This window comes from Lepisma saccharinum, chromosome 23 (genome assembly GCF_977018435.1).
Source record: "Lepisma saccharinum chromosome 23, izLepSacc3.1, whole genome shotgun sequence".
Lineage (NCBI taxonomy): Eukaryota > Metazoa > Arthropoda > Insecta > Zygentoma > Lepismatidae > Lepisma > Lepisma saccharinum.
In genome coordinates, this window is record NC_139251.1 from 1,564,136 (window position 1) to 1,590,291 (window position 26,156).

At 42.8% G+C, this 26,156-nt stretch overlaps 1 protein-coding gene and 1 pseudogene across 1 annotated transcript; one reads left to right on the plus strand and one right to left on the minus strand.

Annotated features, from left to right (window-relative positions):
- Nucleotides 1–3,764: 3,764 nt before the first annotated feature.
- Nucleotides 3,765–8,861, minus strand: LOC145977827 (uncharacterized). The gene has a single exon (XM_083110144.1). The coding sequence runs from the start codon at nucleotides 8,859–8,861 to the stop codon at nucleotides 3,765–3,767; it is 5,097 nt and encodes a 1,698-aa protein (XP_082966270.1).
- Nucleotides 8,862–9,036: 175 nt separating this feature from the next.
- LOC145977828 (chloride intracellular channel Clic pseudogene) overlaps nucleotides 9,037–26,156 on the plus strand; it is an 80,121-nt pseudogene continuing 63,001 nt past the window's right edge.

Genomic DNA, 26,156 nt, shown 5'->3' on the forward strand with positions numbered 1-26,156 from the left:
GTCACTCGCAAGTTCGCTCTGAAAAAAATTCATAATTAAAAGGAGGGGAATGTTATAACGGTCAAATATTGAGTGACAAGTAATTAATCTAATTGCCCGTTAGTAGGAATTAATTGCAATTGGTAATATTAATATCCGTCGCGAATACAGGTGTCTAGCGAACTGTCTTAGCCAGCACTAGCTTGCTTTTCGCCCGAATTCGGATTTACATGCATTCTTATGGGAATATCAAGAAAAATGCAACTTCTAAACCAATGGACCGAATTGGATGAGATTTTCACCAGCGGAAGACCACATCATCAAAGCACTGATTCCAAGATTTGAGCCTAATCAGAACAGAAATACGGGAGTTATGAATTATTAAAGATTCATTGCTGGATTGAATGGAAGACAGAACCCTACTGAGTTGGCCTCTCTGAACGTGTCGAATACAAAAGAGAAAGAGTTAGCCTAATCTCTGCGCGAGGGGCTGCTGCCAGGGGTTAAGGACCTGAGTGAGCATTGGCCAGGATAGGAGGACAACGGTCAAAGCACCAGAAACAATAAACAAGCACCTGATCATAGAGGGTACAGCGTCACTACGTTCAAATCTGGAATAAAAGGGATGATTTGGAACAGTTTGCCACAGTTTTGCCTACAATCGCCACCAGAGCGTGAGCTACGCGCGACCGAGCTGCGAGTTGCAAGCAGACTCGAGGTCTGGATTTGTTTTTCCACGAGTGAGTGTTTCAGAGCCATGGAGTAGAGCAGAATATAGAACCAGGGGGTCGTCCTCCCCTTGCCGTCAACGCATCCGTGCACATACGTGTGGTTATGTTAGAATCACGCCAGACACGTCCACCCGTGTCAATCGTCCGAAACAACGTCCAAAGTAGTGAAAGTTAATAACATTTGATATCCATGTGAAACCGCGAATGGCTCATCGCGTATGTTCGTCTCATCGCCCAAGTCACGTATCTGTACTTACGAGTGACCGCGAAGAACTGACCTATTATTGCGCAAGTTGTCGTATGGAGTCGACAGTGCACGAGAGAAGCCAGGATCCGAGGATGCCAGATGGAGCTGCCGACTGATCCACTTTCGCCAACCAGGATAACCGCGAGGTGCAACAATGGAGCGTGGAGGCCTTCCAAAACTGTAGGACCACTTTCACCCAACCCAGGTCAGAGGGAATGCAGCGAAGGTAAGATCCAACCATGTGCGTGTGTGAGAAAGATGACGACTATCTACCGCGAATCTGCGTGAATCAAATCATTGCTTAACTTAAATCAGTGCTATGGCAACCCTAGACATCTGTTTTCCGGCGGAGTAATCAAATGTTAAAGATGAGAGTTTATGTTAACAGCAAAGAATAGTTCATTGAATATAATTATACCTTCAGAGAAGATAAAAAGGGTTCGCACGAAGAACAATTATTCACTTTATGCTTAAAATCCTAAACGATAAATTGTAAAAGGCAATGTAGCCAAGACATAGCAAGAGTATGGTCAAAGTAGTAAATAATCTAACCTTTGTATTTGTCATATTGTCGCAATATGCCATAGAATGAGAGAATGAATGTGAGATCGAGTGAAAGAGGGCAAGATGTAATGTGTATTTATCTGTGCTTTAATATATGTGTATATTCAGAAACACCGTAGTATTATGTAACGTCATTTCAGGTATTTAAAATCCAATCCTCCTAGGTTTATTCTCGGTAACACCGACTGTTAGGCACTTATCCTGACCGTATTATAATTCATGTGATGTTTAATTCGCCCAGCAGGTGAGGCGAGAGATTCTTCGTTGTTGCGTTGCTAAGCTCAGTTCAGTTGAGTTAATTGAGTTAATTAGTTACTTATTAAATTAGCAGCCCGTGACAAAGTTTTATTTTGAAGTCTCTCTCTATCTCTCTTGAAAGGTGAACGTCAATCGTGGCAGTTCAGTATTCTTTAATTTGTTTTGTCTGGCAGTATATACATACATACATATCATCGTGGAAAGTTTTTTTAGTGAGCTACAAGTTTTTTGAAGTCTCTCTCTATCTCTCTTGAAAGGTAAGTTTTTATTTTTTTTCTTTGTTTTGCGTCTGACACACACATATTCAGAGGAGTCATAAAAATTGACACACACACACTTACATGTCGCATATTTTTTACCTCCTACAACAGTGCACACACACACACACACACACACATACTGTTTGCGTCTAATATATATATATATGTGGAAGGAAAAAAAATATCTAGCATTTTTTTTCAATTTTTTTTCCTTCTGTTTCAGTGCGCTTTCCCCTACCACCACCACAACCCCCCAAAAAAATTTCTCTGTATATATATAAATAACAGAGGAAAAAAATGGAACCGCAACCAGGTCCCTCCGGTCTTTGCGGGAAAGTGGCATGTCGTAACTGTGGAAAATTAATTTGTAAACCTAATATTGCTAGGCATTTGAAAAAATGTCGTCTACCGGAACATGATGTCGTAGTCCCCCCGGCAAAGAAATCTCGCATTGATGCGCATGAAGGCGGCGGTGCTTTGAATAAAAGTGCACGCATCATGACGTATAAATCTGGAGGTGATGAAAAATGTGACTCGAGCACCTTCCTCGACAACGTGAAATCCCTATTAGTCTATCAATTACGAGATTGCATCGTTAATGTTGCAGTTAAAATTCATCTCGTCTTGACCCTGCTGTATGAGAAAGTTGTCTCGTCCAAGACAAGCACTTTCAGCTTTTACGTAGGGTGCGAGGGCTTACATGAGGGCAATAACGAGGATCTTGACGAGATAGTGACACGGCTTTTCCAGCATCTGGGAGAAAAACAAGAAGCGTTTGAAGGTCGAGGAAGTGGATGGAGTCTTTGCGGTCGTAGGCACATGCTAGAGCTTCGAGTGTGCAACTTCAATCCGTTACGCAGCGCTCAAAAAGAAACAAACAAAAAAAAGCAAAATGTTGCACGAGACATTAAAAAAAAAGCCGTGTTAAACATACAAAGTAATGATCAGAAGAGTTTCCTATGGTCTGTCATCGCCGCATTACACCCAGCTAATAATAATGACCCCCAACGTCTGTCCAATTACAAACGATACGAGAAGAAATACAAGAATGTCATGCGAGGAATTTCCTATCCTGTGCCCCTGAATAAGATCAATCAATTTGAAAAAAACTATAGAGAGGAAAAAGGAGAAGATCTCGATATTTCTGTGTTTGGGGTTGACGATTGCGACAACATTCGTGTGTTAAGACCTGCGAGAAGCCAGAATAATGTAATTCGACTCTTGCTCGTTGTTCGCGCCCGTCATCCAACAAGAAACACTCTTTTCTTGTTTCGGCCGCTGTTTGTAGCATTTCCAGGAAGGTAATGGTGCTGTAGGTAGACTAATACACATAAATGAAACACTCCATTACATCAAACTGATGTATTCGTTGCAAAATCTACATTAATTGCAGCCAACCTGCAATACATCTATGGTACAGCGTCGCTTCTCACGTCACAGACTCTTTTCTCTCTCACTTTCAGTAGGCACTAGTGTTCAGAGAATAAAATGGCGGCCATATTGGCTCCAAAAGTACAAGGTACGGAACATACCGCCCACCTTGAAATGATTAAATTTCAACACTTTACTAAATACACAATATAGAACACATTTTTGATGAACAAATGTAAATTGAATGGAATTTTCCCAAAATTTCCTACTGAAAATGACAACACAAAATTAAAAAGAAATTGAACGAACTAATGATTGCCTTTTATGCATAAATTTTAAAGTTTAAGTTCTTTCTCATCGGTGTTCAACTTCACTCACTGGTAAAAGGGACAGCTTCGCTGCTGGCCTCTTGTAGGTTCCTTCACTGGTTCTCACTGTTGCTGCTCTAACCAATCCATCTTCACCTGGATGAATGTTGATTACTCTGCCAAGTCTCCACTGTTGAGGTGCAAGTTGATCATCTCTGACCACAACCAAGTCATCGGCCTGTAGATTCCGTTGCTCCCTTCTCCACTTAGGACGTTGTTGTAACTGAGAAAGATAATCCCTACACCATCTGCGCCAGAAATGCTGTGTCAGCCTTTGCACGAGCTGCCACTTCGACAGTCTGTTCATTTTTATTGTAGCAAAGTCCCTATCTGGAGTAGCTATCAATGCATTTCCTATTAAGAAATGGCCTGGAGTAAGTGCCTGCATGTCATTGGGATCACTGGATAGAGCAGTTAACGGTCTGGAATTCAAACATGCTTCTATTTGTGTTAATACTGTATACAATTCCTCAAAGGTAAGTAGGGCATTCCCCACAACTCTTTTGAGGTGGTATTTAACTGATTTGACGCCACTCTCCCACAACCCTCCTGCATGAGGATTACGAGGAACATTAAAATGCCACTGGATGCCTAAGCTGCTTAGAGCACTTGAAATAGTTTCATTGTGCTTTGGTTGTTTTGCCAATCTCATGAATTCCTTTAACTCTCTATTTGCGCCAACAAACGTTGTTCCACAATCACTGTAAATATTACTGGGTTTTCCACGACGAGATACAAATCTCCGAAGTGCAGCCAAAAACGTCTCTGTAGTACCACTGCTCACTATTTCTAAATGAACTGCTTTCGTTGAGAAACAAACAAATAAGGCAATATAACCCTTATACTGCTTACGAGAGCGTCCAACCATTTCCTTCAACAGTATGGGCCCTGCATAATCCACACCACAGTTTATAAATGGACGAGAAGGATTAATCCTAGATTCTGGTAAGCTACCCATTAATTGTTCCCCAGCTTGTGTACAAAAGCGATGACAAGTTACACATTTCTTCACAATGTTACGCACTGTATCTCGGCCTCTCAGTATCCAGAATGTTCGTTGCAATGAGGACAACACTAACTGAGGACCAGCATGAAGATTAAGTAAATGTTCATTTTTAATTAATAAGTGAGTCAATTTGTGCTTTGCAGGTAGCAACATTGGATGTTTATGGTCCACTGTTATTCTTGCTTTGTGTAGCCTCCCTCCAACACGAATGACACCTGCCTCATCAACAAAGGGAGCCAAACACAATAACCTGCTTTTTGTTGGCAGAGGAATTTTAGCTTGTAAACAATGTAATTCTGCTGAGAATTCACTTTTCTGAGCTTGTTTTACAAGAGAGGTTGTTGCTGTCATAAGCTCTTTAGTTGTCAATGCTCCTTGCCTTCTCTGATTCACTGACTGACGAGTATTGAATACAAATCGTTGGATCCATGCCATTATTCTCTGCATTTTAGAAAAGCTTGAATATCTACTGATCACATCCTCTTCTACTGTAATGTACATAACTGTAATGGCAATCTTCTTCTCTTCTTTCGTAAGTTCTTCCAAAATTTCGTTGCTTGTCTCATGATGATCAAACGTTGCCAATGAAGTTGCTCGTAAGAACTCTGGTCCCGCCCACCATAACTCACACTGAGCTAAGGCTGATGCACTGATACCTCTTGTAGCAAGATCTGCAGGATTTGATTTTCCCATGATGTGAGACCATTGTTCACGACGAAGACTCTCCTGCACTTCTGCCACTCGATTTGCTACAAATGTTTTCCACCTGCTTGGTGTTGAGGATAACCAAGCAAGCACAATGGTAGAATCAGTCCACACACATGCATCTTCCAATTTGTAGGATAGTGCATTGGAGATTACTACGAGCAATCGTGTCAATAAAACTGCCGCTGATAGTTCTAGCCTTGGTAGAAACATTTGCTTGATTGGAGCCACCTTAGTCTTTGCTCCTACCAACCTCACTTCAACATGACCATCGACATAAACTGAGCGAAGGTACACTACCGCACAGTATGCTTGTTGTGATGCATCACAGAAACCCACTAATTGACAAGCAATAGCATTTGCAGATACAATAGCACGTTTGATTTGTAATTGTTGCAGTACAGGAAGTTCACTACAAAAATGTAGCCACAGTTCGCATGTTTCCACGGATAATGCCTCATCCCAGCCCAACTTTTCTTTCCACAATTCTTGAATAAGTATTTTTGCTTGTATGACTGTTGGGGCTAAGAAACCAAGAGGATCAAACAATTTTGCAATGTCAGATAACAATAGTCTTTTCGTCAATGTGTGACGTTTTGGTGGTAAAGTCACAAGAAAAGTGAAGTGGTCAGCACCAGGATGCCACCTTAGACCTAACGTTTTCACAAGTTCGCTGCAATGGATATCTAAAGGCACATTAGTTTCTCTCAACTCTACAGGTACTGCTGTCAACACTTGTGGTTCACTAGAGGACCATTTACGTAACTCAAAACCACCCTTTGCTAGTAACTGTATCAATTGTGACTGCAATTCGATAGCTTCTTCCACATTGCTGGCACCAGATACCAAATCGTCAACATAAAAATCATTTAATAACACTGGGGCTGCTAATGGAAATGCATTCATTTCATCAATAGCTAACTGCTGAAGACACTTTGTTGCAAGATAAGGTGCACTGGATGTCCCATACGTCACCGTGAGTAGCCTATAGTCCCTTATCAATTCTTTAGGATTGTCGCGCCACACTATTCGCTGAAAGTCTGTATCTGATGGATGGATCAATATTTGACTATACATTTTGGAAATGTCTGCACACAAAGGAATTTGATGTTTCCTGAACCTGAGTAACAATGGAAAGATATAACCTTGCAATTTTGGCCCAACTTGAAGCTTATCGTTGAGACTAATCCCTGTTGAAGTCACTGAACTGGCATCAGAAACTACACAAAGAGGTGTACTGGTGGAATTTGGATTGATTACAGCATGATGCGGTAAATAGAAACTATCACATGGTTTCTTTTTCACTTCACTTGCAGGAACAGGCTCCATATGTCCCAAGTCTAAATATGCATGCATGAATTCTGAGTAATTCTGATGAAAAACAGGAGACTTTGCAAACTTCCGTTCCATTTGCTGTAATCTCGCCACAGCTGTTTCACGAGAGTATCCTAAGGGAGGACTGTCTTCCTTGAATGGAAGGCTCACATTGAACTTATTGTTTTCTTGAACATGAGTCACCGAAAAGTGCTCTTCACATTGTATCTCCTCTAATGTCAGATGCTTTTGCCTTGGGACCTCCTCTACCTCCCAGAACTGGCGAAGTGCACTATCAAGACTACAAGATGCATGAAATGATGCTACTGCCCTTACCTTGGGAAAGTCCACACTGCCACAAAGAATCCAACCAAGAACAGTACATAGTGCAGTAGGTGTTCCCTTTGGCCCAACACGTTTGCCACTTTGCATAAGAAAAGGAAACAAATCTGCTCCAAGTAAAATGTCCACCGGTTCCATCACATAAAACCTTGGATCTGCCAACTTCAGTCCTTGAATATGTGTCCACTTCCTGAAGTCTGGTAAAGGTTCCCTGGGAATGTTTCCTGTTATTTTAGGAAGTACGATTGCCCTTGTAGTGAATGTTTTCCTTCTGCTACTGGGTTGGAATTGTAGATCCACTACTGCACTGCCTACACCTACACCCGTTGCTGTAATCCCATTCACAGTGATGTCTGCCTTATGCTGATGTAAACCTAACCTTTGCACACAGCGTGAGGTGACAAAGGAAGTCTCTGAGGCACAGTCTAGGAGCGCACGAACTGGTTGATAAACACCATCTCTTCCCTGCACATAAACAACTGCAGTGGATAGCAACACTGGCTTTAGTCCCTTGTCTCCTTCTCCAGCCACATGAGAAGAAACTTCTTGGGGGGAAGTTGTTGTTTCACTAGAGTCACACTGCTTATAATAGTGTAGCAACGTATGATGCTTTTTATTGCAAACTCGGCACGCCCCTGAGTCACATACCGATGCCCTATGATGACCTTGAATGCAATTATAACACAAACCCTTTTCTCTAACAAATCTCATTCTGTCCATTACCGAAAGGCTTTTGAAGTCTTTGCACTTGTATAGCGCATGATGCAGTTTACATTTTTCACAGGTATCATCCGACACTGTATGATACACACCCTTGAACTGGGAGCTATTGTGAGTCGACTGCTTCAATCTCTGAGCACTGAGATTTGAAGCTGATAATGCACGAGAACGCTGATCAAGAAAGTCACTCAACTCCTGAAATGTAGGCAACTCGGTTGTCTTTAATGAAAGTTCCCATTGTTGTCTAGTATCACTGTCCATTTTTTCTGTCACATGAAATACTAGGATAGGATCCCAATGTTCTATGGGAATGTCCATCACTTTCAACACGCGAACACACTCGGTAGTTGTGTCTAGCAGGCTACGTAAGGCTGCTGCGGATTCACGTTGCACTTTGGGTTGCCCGACTAAACGCTTGATTGTGTCCATAACAATTTCCCGTTTGTTTTGATAACGCGAATTTAGAATGTTCCACGCCTCTGCATAGTTATCATCAGTCACCGACATGGACTGGATAAGCAATGCAGGTTGCCCCTTTAACGAAGCTTTCAAATACTGTAGCTTTTGTGCACTGGATAACTGTTTGTTTTTGTCCACCGACGCGATAAACAAATCACGGAAAGAAAGCCACTCTTGTAATTGTCCCGTGAACACAGGAAGCGAGAGCTTCGGGAGACGCACTTCACTTGTTCGTGCTTCTGTCGATGACGTCACCGTAGCTTGAGTCTGTTGCTGCTGCAACGAACAAAGCCTGCACATGGTTGCATCCAAACGGTCTTGAATACAACCGATTTCACAGTCATAACTCTCAAAAGTTGCATCATCACACGCACTAGCCAGGTCTAATAATAACTGTTTACAATCGTCCGTTAATTGTTTGGCTTTGTTTACCGCTAACGCGATTGTCACATTGTCCAGTAAACCCGCGTTCACTTTATTCTCAAGGCGAGTAACTTCTCGCTTGAGCACAGTCTTTGCTGCCGATATGGCTTCCATGTTTATTGAGTCGCGCACGGATTGTTGTTGATCAAATTACAATGCACGCACGAAACACTTCCTGGCACTACAAAAGGTGCACTGAAATTGGTTACACGTAGCAAACCGTATGTCAATGTATTTATTCACAGTTCACGAATGCACGCTAGCACAAAAGTTCAACACAACACGACGAATGCTGATCGCTGCCAACATCCGGCACAAGGAGGACCATGTTCGCGCCCGTCATCCAACAAGAAACACTCTTTTCTTGTTTCGGCCGCTGTTTGTAGCATTTCCAGGAAGGTAATGGTGCTGTAGGTAGACTAATACACATAAATGAAACACTCCATTACATCAAACTGATGTATTCGTTGCAAAATCTACATTAATTGCAGCCAACCTGCAATACATCTATGGTACAGCGTCGCTTCTCACGTCACAGACTCTTTTCTCTCTCACTTTCAGTAGGCACTAGTGTTCAGAGAATAAAATGGCGGCCATATTGGCTCCAAAAGTACAAGGTACGGAACACTCGTAGATGGCCGTTACAGTTTGATACGGAATTTCTCACGATTACTCGGAAGACAGACGAGCAAGAATCACGATAAGATTGACATTTGCGATCGATGTTTGAGAATTTTTCGCGTGGGAAAGAAGACGAAAGAACAGCACAAGTGTTTTGGCTCCGTGAATGCAGAACCCGAAGATGTCATGCCGGAACCCGGAACCAAGATGAAATTTCAGAAACACCAGGCTCTTCTCCACCATCCCGCTGTCCTTTATGCCGACTTTGAAAGCTTCCAAGTTCCCATGACGTCTTGCAACCCTGATCCCTCTACCTCAAGAACGATCCAAATTTTTCACCACGAGCCTTGCAGTTTCTCCATCTACGGAGAAAAATTGAATGATATCATATTGTATTGCGGACCCGATGCGGCAAAACATTTTGTTAAGAAGATAGCGGAATGTGCGAGAGAACTTGCACCCAGCCTGAAAGGCTCTTACGTTTCTCCACCTGCTCTCACGACGGAACAACAGCGGAGACATGACACGGCGACAAGATGCGCGGAGTGTGACAAGGCTTTCACCCCGAAAATCACAATGTCGTACACCATGACCATCAGAATGGATTATTCCTGAGCACGATCTGTAATTCGTGCAATCTTAAGATTAAGGAGTCGCATTTCGTTGCCGTGTTTCTGCACTACACGGAAAAGTACGATACGCATCTCTTCGTCAAAGAGCTATACAACATAACTTCCCGAATCAGCATCATTCCGAGAACGAGCGAGAAGTACATTGCGGTGAGAGTGTGGATCCCTCTCGAAGAAGGAGGAAGTGTGGAAGTTAGAATCCTGGATTCTTATAATTTCCTGTCCTCCAGCCTGGCCACCCTTGCAGCTCAACTTGGCGACGAAGATCTTGTGGCCACCAAGCAAAAGTGTTTTTCGGGAGGAGATGAGAATTTGAATCTGTTGCGTCGCAAGGGCGTCTACCCCTACGAGTACGTCAACGATTTCGACAAATTTGACGAGACGGAACTTCCACCCCGGGAGGCATTTTATTCTCATCTCACGGAGAATCCGAGGGAGGACTACGAACACGCTCGTAGTGTGTGGACGGCCTTCAATTGCCAAACTTTTCGTGATTATCACGACCTGTATTTGAAATTGGACGTGACTCTCCTCATGGACATTTTCGAGTCGTTTCGCAAGAGATGCATCTCGATCTACAAGTTGGATCCTGCGTATTTCTTCACGACGCCGGGATTGACTTGGGAATCGATGATGAAATACACCAACGTGGAACTGGGACTCATCGCAGAGAAGGAACAGTATGCCTTCATGGAGAGTGCTATACGCGGTGGCATCGTCCAATGTCCCCGACGCCATGCTCAGGCAAATAATCCTCGTACGCCTGGTTATGATGCATCGAAGCCCAACACCTACATCGTCTACTGGGATGTCAACAACCTGTATGGCCACTCCATGTCCCAGTGTCTTCCCATCAGCGACTACGCGTGGATGACCGAAGAGGAACTCTCCTGCGAGGATGATTTTCTCAACTGGAGCGAAGATAACGAATGGGGCTGTTTCTTGGAAGTGGATCTCGATTATCCCGAAACGCTGCACGAGAAACATCACGGATTGGCCCTGGCCCCCACCAAAGAGAAGCCACCTGGAGGATCGGAGCCAAAACTCATACTGAGCGTGGAGAACAAGAGGAATTACGTTCTGCACTACCGACTCCTTCAATTCTACGTGCGTCACGGCTTGCAGTTGAAGAAAGTACACAGAGGATTGAAATTTAGGCAGAGCAGGTGGCTGGAACCCTACATAGCCGAGAACACACGACGCAGAGCGCAATCGACATCGCCTGCGGACAAGGATCTGTACAAACTGTTCAACAACGCCATCTACGGCAAGACGATGGAGAACGTACGTAATTACATCGACGCAACGTTGGTCACGGACGAAAAGAAATTTGAAAAGATCGTCGCGTCACCCTACTTCAAAAACTTCACCATTTTCGACGAGAATCTTGTATTCGTCGAGAAGAACAAGAAGCAAGTGATGCTCAACAAGCCGATTGCCATAGTTGCCACCGTCCTTGAACTATCAAAATTGCACATGTACCAATCGTACTACGATCAGTTTCAACCTTTTTACGGAGATAACATCCAAATATGTTACATTGACACGGATAGCTTCATTTTTCTAATCCAAACACCAAGCCTCGAACATGATCTGACTAAGATGAAGCATCTTTTTGATTTTAGCAACTTACCATCAGGCCATCACTTGCATTCGACAGAAAACAAAATGAAAATAGGAAAGTTCAAAGATGAAGTTGGCGGGAAGTACATCAGCGAATTTGCGGGGCTTCGTGCCAAAATGTACTGCGTAAGATGTACAGAAGAAAAAGAGATCAAGAAAGCGAAAGGGGTCGGAAAAATAAGTACCAGCAAATTCACCATGAAAGACTATAAAAAATGCCTCTTTCATGGTGAAAAAAAACTCAGCACCGATCATCGCATTGCAAATACTTTACACGAACTGTATACGACGCGCGTAACCAAGGTCGCATTGGATGCAAGGGACAACAAGTTACGTGTTCTTGATTGTCAAATACATACGAGAGAGTGGGGCCACTGGAATGGAAGCGATAAATGTGACGTGTGTGTCAAACTGTAACCGCATAGCCATGAAGTCCGCTGTGTCTATTCCTCTCCAAACACAGACGGAGGGAAAGAATGAAAGGGGAGCCCTCGGGCGATGAAAAGTTGCAAGTTGTAATTATGTCGTTAAGGCTCGCTCTAAACACGAGGCTCATTAAATTCAACTCTTACTTTTTTTTTCTTTCTTCGTCGTAATTTAAAAGACATAATTACATGTTCTCGAGCCTTTTGAATTGCATCGCCGCAGAGGAAAATCTTCTCTTCTCTTCTCCTTTCTTTATTCGATCTACGAAGGGGCACAGCATGTAAAAATTTAATTTAAATAACAGGGACAATGAATCTTTTTGGTTTCCCGAAACAGACCATTATGGAAACTGCACCACCAAATTCCAATAACCTCTTACCTTCCGTGTTATCTAAACTCAATGGCCTACTCATCGTACACCTCAATAGTATTTGGACGAAACTGAATGATGAAATCGGCAAGATGTTTTACGTCTTCAATAACAATTTACATTTCTACGAAATTCCGATCGAAGGGAAACTTCAAATCACCGTGAATCCGGAGAACGCAGGCGAAATCAAAATTTCTAACGGCAAGAATATTTTTCGAAAGAAGCACGACAAGATGCTTTCTAACATTACGTACGATGTGTCTGCAGGAGATTATCTTTACGTTCAACTCCTAGGAGATTACGACAAACTCATTCCTCTCTTCGTAGAATTACGAATCGTGTATCCTATTATAAATAACCATTAACCAAAATGCCTAACGACATTTTCGGCCACACTAAGCGTGTAGACCACGCAGAAGAGATTCTCATGTTGGATGTCCGAATTAAAAAGTTGAGGAGCGATTTGATTGCTTTGTAGGAGACCTTAAACAAAAGTTTAGAGTCCGAGATCGCTACGCTCCAAACGCAATGTCTCGACCCCATTCTGAAAATCGATTCCGAACTGAAAACGCTCATAAAAAATTACGTCGACGTACGTTCTTACGACAACGTTCAAAATATACAGTTGAGCGTGGATTCGCTTCAAAATGATTTGGCCAAATTACAGCAATTTCAATCGAAAAATGAAGATTTGGAAAAATTGAAACTCGAAATCGAAGAACGAACTTCCGCAATAGAAAAGAATTTCTCTGAACTTCAAACCGTCGTGAAGGATATTGATGCGGAACGCTTGCACGTCGTCGTTTCCAAATTACAAGAAGAATTCACCGGCACCTTGGAAGAAATCAAATCCAAGTTACAGACTTTGGAAGATACCATGACGAACCTACCATCGTCGGACGAACTGCAGGTCATCGGTAAAAGCGTCGCGAACATAAAAATTCAATTGGAGGCCTATCAAGATTTCGAACACATTCAAACCACCATCGCTACGCTTCAGGCGTCTCTGGAGTTGATCAACGAAGAAATTAAAAATATTCACGCTGAAGCAAGTGCGTTGACGAGCATTCAAGACACGTTAAGCACGGTCCAGCAGAAGATCGAATATTTAGAAAATTTGAACGTCGAATCCAATCTTGCTCATTTTCATCACGTGCTGGACAACATACAGGGTGACTTGGAATCGTTACGGACGAGCGTGCCTTCGAGCGAAGATTTGGAAAAATTGAAAACGGCGGTGACGGCATTATCCGAATCGAGCGACGTCAAAAGTTCGTTGAGCGATCTCGAGAGTAGGGTGGCCAATCTCCCCACCTCCAAAGAATTGCACGCTTTGAAAAGGAACATATCACGTATGCTGAAACGACTGGAAACGGAAACGGCGAACGTGGAACAGATTCGAGACGAACTTGCTTCGCTGGTGTCGACGCTGCCCACTTCGCAGAGCGTCGCCGACCTTCACACGCAGTTTACCGAGATGCGAAGCATCGTGAACGATCTTACCGAGAAAAGTTCGAAATTGAATCAAGTCGAGAACCTTCAGAGTATTGTCGTCAACATCAGAGATCAAGTTGGAGTGCTGGAATCCACGCAGGAATCGACGCTGGCCTCTTTCGGTGCCAAGTTGCAAGAACTCAACGAAAACTACAAGCAGTTGAACGTGGAAGTGAAAATCAAACCGTCGTTTTCTACAGTAACGGATACCATAGTCGAATATTTGCTGCCCGTACAAAATACACTGGGACAGCTTCACAGCAACCTCGTTAGCGTCGATACTAAATTCGCTAAACTGCATTCTCTGCAAGCCATCGAAATCAACAGCGTACCCAATCAACAGAGAATCTCCACGTTCGTCGAAGGTAACAAACTGTACATGTTGCATCCTTATCATCCGTACTACAAGTTTCTCCTCGATGGCACGATTCAGATAAACGAATTTTCGTACTGGTCTCACGGCAGAAAAGCTAGCGTTCCCACCATGACCTTAATATCGAATCGTGGTGTCCAGAAAGCAGGAAACATTCCTCTGGCACGTTGGAACGAAACGCGCAACGTATATGAAATACACGAAGACGAAGATCTTACCGTTTTCGACGTGAGTGCCGGCGATAAGCTGATCATTCAAAACACAGGCGAGGTGCCACCCTCTTTGAATCCCATCACGCTGGTGCTTCTCTTCAAACGTAATCATGAAAATGTCAAGGCAAGCCATCGTCGAAGAATTGCATAAACCTGCACGCCGCAACTACGAACGTTTGGCGGTGGTTACAAAGGGCATCGATGACCTCTGGGAAAGCGACCTCGTCGAGATGAGCAGTGGCAAGTTAAAAAATATACATAATTTGAACAAGGGCAACAAGTACCTCCTCACCGTCATAGACACGTTTTCGAAATTCGCATGGGCTCTACCTTTGAAGGCGAAAACAGGAACGTGCGTCACGGAAGCATTCAAGACAATTTTTCGCGAAAGCGGCGGCAGACGACCTAGGTTTCTGCACACTGACAAGGGGAAGGAATTCTACAATGCCGTATTCCAAACGTTTATCCGGAAACACGACGTTCGACATTACTCGACCTTCAGTGACGTCAAGGCCAGCATCGTGGAAAGATTCAATCGCACTCTGAAATCGCGCATGTGGTCGCGCTTCACGCTTCAGGGAAGCTACAAGTGGGTCACCATTCTTCCGGAACTCGTTAACGACTATAATCACACGGTGCACGGAACGATAGGCATGAAGCCAGCTGACGTTACCAAGGCCGACGAGCAACGTTTAATTTCCAGCGTTTACTGTCCAAAGTACACGCCCACGACAAAAAAACCTAAATACAAAATTGGAGACCAGGTGAGGGTCAGTAAATTGAAGCGAACGTTCGACAGGGGTTTCACACGAAACTGGAGCACGGAACTTTTTACCGTGGTTCGAGTTCTACCCGGGAACCGTCACACGTATATAATAAAGGACAGTGGCGGTGAAATTTTATTGGGGCGCTTCTACGAGGAGGAACTCTCTAAAACTAAATACCCCGACACGTACCTTATCGAAAAAGTTTTGCGTAAGAGAGGCGACAAACTTTTGGTGAAATGGCTGGGACTTCCGGACACGAGTTGGATCGATTCAAACGAAGTGATTCTATGAGTGCGTGGAATGTCGTGAAACGTCTACCTGATTCGGAAAATGGAACGAAGAAAAGGAACGGAGAATTGCTCCCCGACAGCATACGATGTCTGATCGTAGGACCTTCGGGGTGCGGAAAGACGACACTGCTCATTGATAATTTTATCCTCTCACCCAATTGGTTAGACTGGGAAAACAGACACCTCTACGTATTCTCGAAAAGTCTCGAACAACCGAAATACCAGCAACTTATGAAACTGTACGAGGGACTGGGCATTGCAACTTTCGCAACTGAAATCATTCCACTGGACGATTGTCTCGAGAATTCCGTTGTGGTGTTCGACGACATGATCTTGGAAAATCAAAACGAGATTCGTAATTTTTTCACTCGAGGTCGTCACAAAGGATTAGATTGTTTCTACCTGGCACAAACTTTTTCCAAGGTTCCGAAACAACTGCTACGCGACAACGCTAATTTCATATGTTTGTTTCGACAAGACCACACGAATTTAAAACACGCACACGATGATTACGTAGGGGCCGACGTAAATTACAATCTATTTTCTAAATGCTGCTCCCACTGTTGGAACAGTGACGATTTCGGATTCGTGACCATCGACATGACTCGAAAAGCAAACCATGGAAAATATAGGAATAAAATAAACGTTTTTCTAGACGTCTCAAAGGCTAACAAGAGGAAAATTTCAGATTTGCAACAAGAAGAAAATCCAAAAAAAAAAAAAAATCAAAAGGTCGTGAGAATCTAAAAAAATAAAATTTGAAAAATTGTTTTTTTTTTTCAGACGTCTGACAAGCATATATAAATAACCATTACAACAAAAAGTGAGTGTTAGAAAAAGTTGATAGTCTCAAGCGGGTGACAGCAGAAAACTACGAGAACCGAACGTATAGGCTGAGAATTCGACGTTTCAAAAACGTTTCAACGTATATAGCAAAATGTCAAAACGTCAATTTCAAGACGACGAAAATCTCAAGTTGCGGGAACACCTCGTGAAGCGCTTCAAAGGTTGGAAATCCGAGAATCGCGGATCCTACGAAGAGAAGAAACGTCAAGATAAACCTGTGATCGACGCCATCAGCGGTCTACTTAAAGAAATTAAAAGTGTCACGGAACAAAATAAAAATTTGATCAACGAACTCGTGCCGCTCGCAGCTAAAAGTTACACCGTACCCACGCCCATTTCGAGCATTCCTTCGACGCCGTTCGAACTGAAGGACGTACCGGCACGACGTCGAGCCATAGGTAGCACGTCTTCGGATAAGATCGAGTTGGGACCTTTGGCACGAGACTACCTGAGCACGGGAAAATTCGACAAGGACGAAGTGTTCGGATTGTATCCCACCATGGAGAGCAACGAAGGGGGCGGTGTGGTTTGGAAGATTGGAAAATCGAAGGTGAGCTTCGAAGGCAACGACATTAAAGTTAATTTAGGCGAGAAGGATAGTTGGAACAGGTATCCGGGTACGGTGGGACTGTGGGAACTCGTTGCCAAAAAGCAGCCGAAAGATTACACCGACGAAGATTACCAGAGTTACAAGGAAATTCTGATCATGACGGATGCCTTGTACCAAAACAACGACGCCTCGCAGAATAGGGTGAAATCGAGCAGCGGCGAGAAGTACAGGAATCTCATCAAACCTATTTGGAACGAGGTGAAGAGTGGAAGCGGCGTCAAACGCTACAACACGTTACCCAAAGAATTCGTTTGGGTGGACGACGTGAGGAAGCTCGTGGACCGATTGTTGGTGATAGCCGGCGAAGAGAATGCAGGCAATCGTAATTTCTACAACGAGAAGGTTGGCATCGTGGACATGATCAGCACCAAACTTTCCAACTTCATCGTGAACGACGACAAGGGCATCGGCTACCTCATTAAAATCATCAACACGCTGCCTCCGAGATTCTGGAACGTGGCCGAAGGAAAGGAACTCGTGAACGACATCATCAACAAGTTACCTTTCGAGATGCATTTACCTGGCTACCAGTACTGCGGACCGGGTACCAAACTCGAGAAAAGATTGGAGAGAGGAGACAAGGGTGTGAATCCGTTGGACGCCGCATGCAAAGATCACGACATCGCCTACAACACCACGCAGACGGATCTGGATGCACGTCACGAAGCAGACAGAAAGTTAGAGCATGCAGCTTTCGAAAGATTCGTCAGCAGAGACGCATCGCTGGGAGAAAGAGTTGCGGCACTGGGCACCACCATCGCCATGAACACGAAACAAAAATTTGGGTGGGGTGTGTAAATAAATAACATACAGTAAAAAAAACAACATGGCTTGCATAACTGATTTGCAGCCCGAGCTACTGTGCAAAATATTCCAACAGGTAGTAAAGGGAGATGTTAATAAACTTTTGATCATAGCGAGATCAACGCCGGAATTTCGCATCCCTTGTGAAATGGCTGTCAAGGACCGTCTTCGGGAGATCAGTGGCATGAGGTGCGGTGATCTCGACACTCTTCTTTCGGCTGCAGGGGAAAAATTAAACAAGAGAATGGACGAACTGCACGAGGCGAGGCAGGGAAGAAGAAGATACACGGATGATTGGCATAAGTCCAAACAGGAGACGGAAGAAATCATCACGCACATCATCGCGTTTTCCGAAGCACGAACTTTCTTCCTCTGTTAAAAAAAAATCTTCGATACAAAAATCTCGTGAAAAAAAAGTATATATAAATAACACACATCGTGAAAAAAAAATCTTCGGTGTATATATAAATAACACACATTGTGAAAAAAAATTAAATTTCTCTAACACACACACTGAAATTTTTCTCCTTCGATATGAGTGAAAAAAAATGAGTGATCTCCAAGTATTAAAACAAATGCTAAATTTGTCAGTCGAATATGTAAAAATTCAGGAATTGGAAGTCGACAAACCTTACACGATAACTTCCGGTTCAATCGTTTCTACCCAGTATGGTCCCAAGGTGCGTCTGTTGCTCAACGCACAATACAGTCTATTTTTACCAGACCGATACGCAAACATGTTATCCGACGAGAAGCTAGCTATTTTAATCGAGAACAAAACTCGAATTGTGTACAAGGGGACAAAGGAACTTCTTGGTAAGAAAACAAAGCACGTAATAGAATTTGTGTAACGGGGCTGCGCGGAGTATATCCTTAAAAAAAATACACGGGAGAGGGGAACAAAAAAAATCTCAGAACATATATATAAATAACATACCTTGAAAAAAAAATTACACAAAACAAAAAAAATCTCAGAACATTTATATATATATAAATAACATACCGTGAAAATATATATATATATATATATATATATAGAGCATCAACATGAAGCCCAAGGGTGTCGTGTACCAGATACCATATTCCAATCTAAAAAATCTAGGTGCCCTGGATGGGTTACTCACCAAGAAACAACGCGAGAAGAAACGTTCTTGCTTGTCCAAAGGACACGGAATGAAATTACTTCTCAGCACACCTCAATTGAGACGCTTGCAGCGTTCGCGGAAACAGCAAAAGATCGGAGGTTTCATATTCAGCATCCCGGCCATCCTTGCGGCATTGGGGCCGTTGGCAGCTTGGCCGGGGGTAGCGCCGCCATCGCGAAAACCGTCATCGACTCGAAGAAGAACAAGGCGGAATTGGAAGAACAGAAACGTCACAACCTGGCCATGGAGAAGAAAGGGGGGAAGGGCGTGATGAAAAAGTTTTAAAAAAAGAAACAGCAGCACTCACCAACCGAGACATTGAATCTCTGATCGAACCATTACAAATCAAAAACTTCAGAGGAGTTTTCATGTCCGACTCGTTACCTTCAACCGTTAAAAAAAGAGAATGTGGAGTAGTCAACTTGGACGGTCAAGAAAATCCAGGCACGCATTGGATATGTTACCACAAAAACGACAATAACAATAAAGCATTCGTTTTCGATTCTTTCGGAGGTGTTCCACCTACAAATTTAGTCCATTATCTGAAAACGAACAAAACCTCTATATACTACAACGACGAACGCATTCAAGATTTCGGAGACGTGAACTGCGGTCATCTCTGTCTCTCCGTGCTCGCGTTTCTCTCTAAAATAAATAAGCCGCAGGTGGAAGATTTCCAGAAAGCATTGAATCTAAAACACGATGGGCGTGTTCCATCTCACGAGCGAATCTTCGATCTTGAAACTCACGCTGCACGACGACATCGTCTATCCTAAATCCGTAGCTCTGCGTGCATTCTACAGCATGTACCTCATACCTAACGTCACGCAGCACAACAACAAAATTAGCGTCGGAAGCGAACATATCGTCGTCCCGCCAGGCCAATACAATCTTTCTACTTTGCAAGCTCAATTACCCAAAGGCACGTACCTTTCTCAAAATTCGGTCACGCACAGAGTGGAAATCGTGTCCGCGTCGGAGACCGTGGACCTGGGCACCATAGGAGAACTTTTAGGTTTCGAGAACGACACAAAACTCGAAGCTGGCATCAAGCACACGGCAACCAATATTCCTAAATTTTTGGCCATAGAGACTCTGAACGTTCACTGCAACGTGGCGGAAGGCATGATCACGAAATCCTCGGACGGATTGTTGGGAAGTCACAAGCAGACGGAAATCATAGCCACGTTCAAACCAAGTTCCGAGTTCATGGAACCGATCATCTACACACCCTCTTCGCCGATCTATTTTCCAGTATGTCGCAACCTCATAGACGACATAGAGTTGGTGGTGACGAACGAGAAAGGCGACGTGGTGGATTTCGCAGGTGCAACGACCACGGCCATCGTGGAGATAAACGTATAATAAATAACACGCATAGTGAAAATGGAGCAAATCGAAAGTTACGAATTGCAATCTTTTCCTCCCAACCGTCGCACGTTCGCCAATCTGAACGAAGCGAACAGGGAGATCGAATACGACGTGGACGTAGGGGATGGGTTCGTTGATCCTCACAGAGCGGACCTTTACCTTCAATTCGACGTGGTGAAGAAAGAAAGCGGAGAAGCGTTTCCGCCCAATGCCAATTTAAAACTCGTGGACAACTTCGTGCCTCACCTGTTCTCGCAGGTGGAGGTGAGGAAACACAACACCGTCATCGACAGAATCGATTATCCAGGCATCACGTCGACGGCAGTGGGAATATTGAAATTATCTAAAACGGACGCAGCGTACTATCAGGCGGGAGGATTCGAAGCCGGAACGAAAATATCGACGAGAAGTCACACGGTGCTCTTTTCCATGCGTCTGCTGCCCGGTTTCTTCTCGGACTACAAGGAGATCATGTGGAAGGGAGGACTGAGGATCACGTTTCGAAGAGCGGCCAACGACAACGACGCACTGATGCGATACACCAACTTGAACGCCGACGGCACGCCGATAGCCAACACTTTACCCGAAGCAGCCAAGTGCGTCATCCGGAGCATGGAGTTGAGAATGCCGATCGTGGAATACGAAACGAACTACGCCCTCAAGTACAAAGCGGAGATCTTGAAGAGTCCACAGGTGCCGATTCACTTTCACGGTTACCAGTGCTTGCAGAAGTTAGCGTCGGGAAGTCACATGGAATTCGACGTGACGACGCAGTTCAATAACATACAGTTCGACATGCCAGATTTCGTCGTGGTGCTCTTTCAGACCGGACGCGATAACAATCAGGAAAAAGATCCCAGCAAGTTCGACGACTGCAAGATCAAGAACGTTTATCTCAAGAACGGAAGGAACGAAGTGTTCCCGCGCGAGAATTACAACCTCGACATGACCAAAGATGATTACCTCAAACTTTACGAAGCGTATTCTGCTTACAAACGCGTGACCGAGGGAAGCGTGGACATGTACTACACTCCCAGCGAATTCAAAACCCACAGACCCATGTCCGTCATCAACACGACGAAGAGAAAGCAGGTGGTGGTCAACGATCGAACCAACATCAAGGTCGTCTGCGAGTTCAACAGTCCATTGCCCGAGGACACAGTGTGTAGCGTCATCCTGGTCGCCGAGAAGTCCTTCGTCCACGACGTGAAGAACGAGAGGGTCACAGAGCAGTTTTAACAGGTTTAACATCTTTTCTTGCACAATAAGGAATTTTTTGTACTAGCACAATCAGTTACAATGCCACAATACGAATTTCACTAGTTCAGATCAGTTACAATGTCATTTTCATCAGTTATCAGTTACAATATCTTTTTTTTCATCACTATAGCACGAGAGACAAATCAGAATATTTTGCACAAAAAAATTGTTGTTTTTACACGAGAAAATTAACAATAAAAATTCTTTCGTTTCAGATGCTGTCGAAACATCAAAAACACACGTACACATACATACACACACTAGAAAAAAGCATGCAACTTTATTTGTAACACACACATATACATTCTCCATCTTCATCAAGAAAATATTATAATAAACATAATTATTTTATCTATCTCACAATAAAACTCTATATCCAAAAATATTACAACATCAAAATAACACTAGAGTCGTTAGTACACGTTGCATGCATTACGGAGGTCCTCTGTAGAGTTTCATGGAAGTTTGAGAAACAAAAAGAAACACGTGAAACTCTATAGAGGTGTGGTTATCTACAACCGCAGCCGTTAGAGAACCTTTTACTTTTTTTGGTTGGGCACCACGCACCCTGGCGAGGTTATAGGGGCCAGGAATCCTAAAAAAACAACAATTATTATTATTATTTGTTTGTTTGCTTGCGTCACAATACGGAAAAATAATGAGAGGCACGCATATGTGTGTGTGTGTGTGTGGCAGAAATATCACATCGTTTCGCGAGAGGTTTACAAAGCTCGCGATATATAAACATTTGGCCGGGACTTAGAAAAAAATTACGATAAGGTGCATTCATCCTTCAAGGATGAGAAAGTGAATTTACTCATCACGGCTTTTCTGCGCCGTGAAACATCGTCAGCGCAATAAATGAGGCGCGAAACGTGGAGAGAAAGTGAGTTTTTGAGGTTTCGATGCGATTTTCTGAGGGGTCGAAAAATGAGGGTTGCGGTGGTATGCACATTTGTGATACTACTGGGGGGGATATTTGCGACCAAAATCAACATCATTGTTTACCGGTTTACCGGTTCGCGTGCAGTGTGGCTACCATAATGTAGTGTTGATTCGTTTTCCTTTAGTGCGTGTGCGGTATTAGTGTTGTCTGGCGAAATATATATTGAAAGTGGCTGTTTCAAAGGAAAACGAAGTTTAATGAGTAATTTTTAATCAGATGTATCAATGTTTTGTACTTTACAAGTGTTATTAGTACAAAGCACGATGCAGTTAGTGAAAATGAAGTACCATGAGAACAAATTATTAATAAAATGTGTACAGTTCCCAAATTAGAGGATAGTCCAAATTCTATATATCCCGCTCTGGATGGGCTACATTTTGCAGACAATCGGTGCTTTCGCGCCGTCTCTTTTGCAGACAATCGTCATCGGTCTGTTTGTTGCGTACTGCCCATACATTCTTGTTTTTGCCCTCGCATCAATTCCATCCTAATCTTAGCGATTGACCAAAAGAGACAAAAGCGAGAAGTAATATTAGTCGAATTAATCTCTATATAACACCAGCAAATGGCTGTGTCTTCCTCAAATTGAGGATTCCTCTCGCAGATATCCCATATAACATGAAGGTTAGGATGACTGATGAAACAGATTGTTGGAACAAAAATAATTTCATGTACAGGTTTTCCAGGGTGCGAACCTAGGACACCGAGTTTTGTTGCACGCTACGCTAACCATTCAGCCACAGAGCAGACCTGAAATACTTTGTGCTTGCGGGAGTAATTCTCGAGACGCAATCGATATAAGTGGCAAGATGAATAAGACTTGCATTGGTGCCTTCAGGTCTGCGCCGAGCATTCAACCATATCGGTATCAATACCTCAACTTGATGTGGTTTCAAGGTGAATAGTATGTATGCCCCCTATACTTTCGGTTGTTGTATTTCTGCCGCCCAACTTACAGATATGTATGTGTAACACAGTGTTAATGACCAGGGACATATGAAAAATGGGATAACCGTTAAAATCAAATAAATTATAATTGCATGATTGTGGATTAAAGGTTTTGCTTTGTTAACTGACTTACGCAGTTATAACTATCGAAAATTAAATATTTGTGGTTAAACTCGCCTAAAATCAATTGGTAAATTGTTTTACATTTTCACACAAATGTCAAGTTAATGTACTTGAATCTAATATATATTTTAAGTTTGAGACATCACAGAGGGCGAAGGGGTGGTTGTTGAAAGACTGCTGAATTCGCCGTATTGTTGCTTCAAGGGAAGGGGGAAACTCGTTCAAAACGTAAATACTCTCATCTAAAACTAGAAATGCTAGTGCCAACAAAGAAAGAGAGGAGAATTGTTTTCAGCACTCTGTCCTCAACATTTCGCATGCATGTACTATATGAGAAGCAGCAACTTGGAACTTTCCTAAAGGATAAATGAAAAATCTCTTGCTACCAGGGACCCTAGTTTCTGCACTAACTCCGTGCTATAAATTCGAGGAGACGGTTGTTTTCACATATTGACTCACATGCTAGTCATTTATGAAAATCCGCGCTTTTGGTAGATCATTCCCAATCAGTGACATGAATAGATATTGATACTTTTTAACATTAAAATTCAAGAAGCAATTTTTTAATGAATGATTTCCTCTTTTGTTGCAAATAATTGCAAAATTATCATCATAATAAATAGGGAACGAATTATTTCACGAGTGTTACACACGTCATAATGTCAATATTGAATCTATGCTTTTTCTTGTTCACATCAAATCACCTCCAAATTAGCCGCGACTTAAGCGTGTGTGAGGCCCTACACATCGTTTTATCTAGTCTAATAGATAGTATTGTCATTGTTAAAAGACTAAAAAAAATGCAGGACTACATTTAGAATATAATCGTTATATTTGCACCTTCAATCACTGCCACAATCACTGAAGGTGCAATGCCTATAAAGTGTTTGCAACACGCTCCGAAACGTTTGCCGTAATCATTGCAATGGGTGTGATTTCGCGCAAACAATTGTCGGGGAAGTTGTTGGCTGAATATCATCCAATAGAAACAGCCGCTTAGGTTCTAATGGTGATCAAACGCCGAACCGCACCATTAAATGTGATACCGTTACCACTACACCATTGGGGACAATTGCGATAGCAGAAAACATTCACACTTTTTCGCCATCTTTATTTGCAGTTGAAGTTAATAATACAGCGAACTTGAATCATATTGGGACTACTGTATTCCCAACTAATTGCAGGGGTCCCGGGTTCGATTCCCGGTGGAGGCACATAGTGGTTCGGATTCCACTTTAAACTGTAGGTCCAGTCCCGATTAGCCTTACTGTGCATACAGTGGACTTAAAAAACACCAACACCAACTAATTGTGCCCATGCACACGCCACTGTTGCTTGTATATATAAGTGTTCACTCACTTACAAGCGAAACCGAAACTCGAGCTCTCAGCGAGACAACACCAGGCGCCGTGAAACAGATAACGGTTAAGCCACTGAAGTTCGTTGGAACATGCATTTCTACTGTCCTGACCTTTGAGCCACTGCTTTGGTTGCGATGAAGTATTTTGGCAGGTGTCCTATTTCGCTGCAGGATACATGCAAGGCTTAACAGAATAATGTTAATGATATGCATATGATATAAAATGGTGACTATTATTCGGAAATTAACACATGATTTCTCTTCTGTAGAATGTAAGAATTTTTTCTTCCGATAAAATTATTAAAAAAAATATTTAACCAGAAATCAACAAAGTGAATAACAACGTTTGCTTTGCTTTTGATATATTACCAAAGCAATTACCGACCTTTTTTAATACTGCCGATTCTGTGCGTAAATGCAGTCAGTACCCCTTCCCCCAAAATGATATGTTTACTGTCTCTTTATATATCTCTGGCTCTAATTGATTATTTATTTGCCACGTAAGACAGATGAAACTGACGTAGGAATTCGAACCCAGAATTTATTGTGCTAATATAATGAGTTGACCGACATTTAACAATCGTGGCGTCCATTAACTTTTCCAGGCAGTCATAGCCGAGATATATAAAACAACGTTTCGCTTATAATTTTGTTGGTTAAAGTTCGATAATTTTTCTTAAGTAACGAAAACTCTTTGCTCATTTCCGAATAGCACCTTTCAGTAAACAAATTGATAGATTGATCGAGTTCGTGTTTTAAGTCCACTATACATACAGTATGGTTAATCGGGACTAGACGTACAGTTTGAACTGGGATCCGAACCATTTTATGTCTCAACTGGTTATCGAACACGGGACTCCTTGTTTACAAGGCGACGACGTTTACTACTACGCCAACAGGGAGTCCCAGTAACCAATATATATATACTTTTTTTGTCTATAAAACACCCGATATTAACACACTTTCAAACAACATCTTGTACATATGAAGCAAATTAAAATTGATATGTGAGGGCATAGGAGGTTGGTGGTTGTCAGTGGTGCATGAACACCTCAAAATGCGTCCTCAAAAAATTAAGAATGTAGAAAGAACCATTATAATAATGAAAATAATGTCTCCCCTACTGTCTCGAGATTTGAATTTTAATGGTCGGATCTTTCTAAAGTTAAAGCCAGAAGAGTGAAACGACAT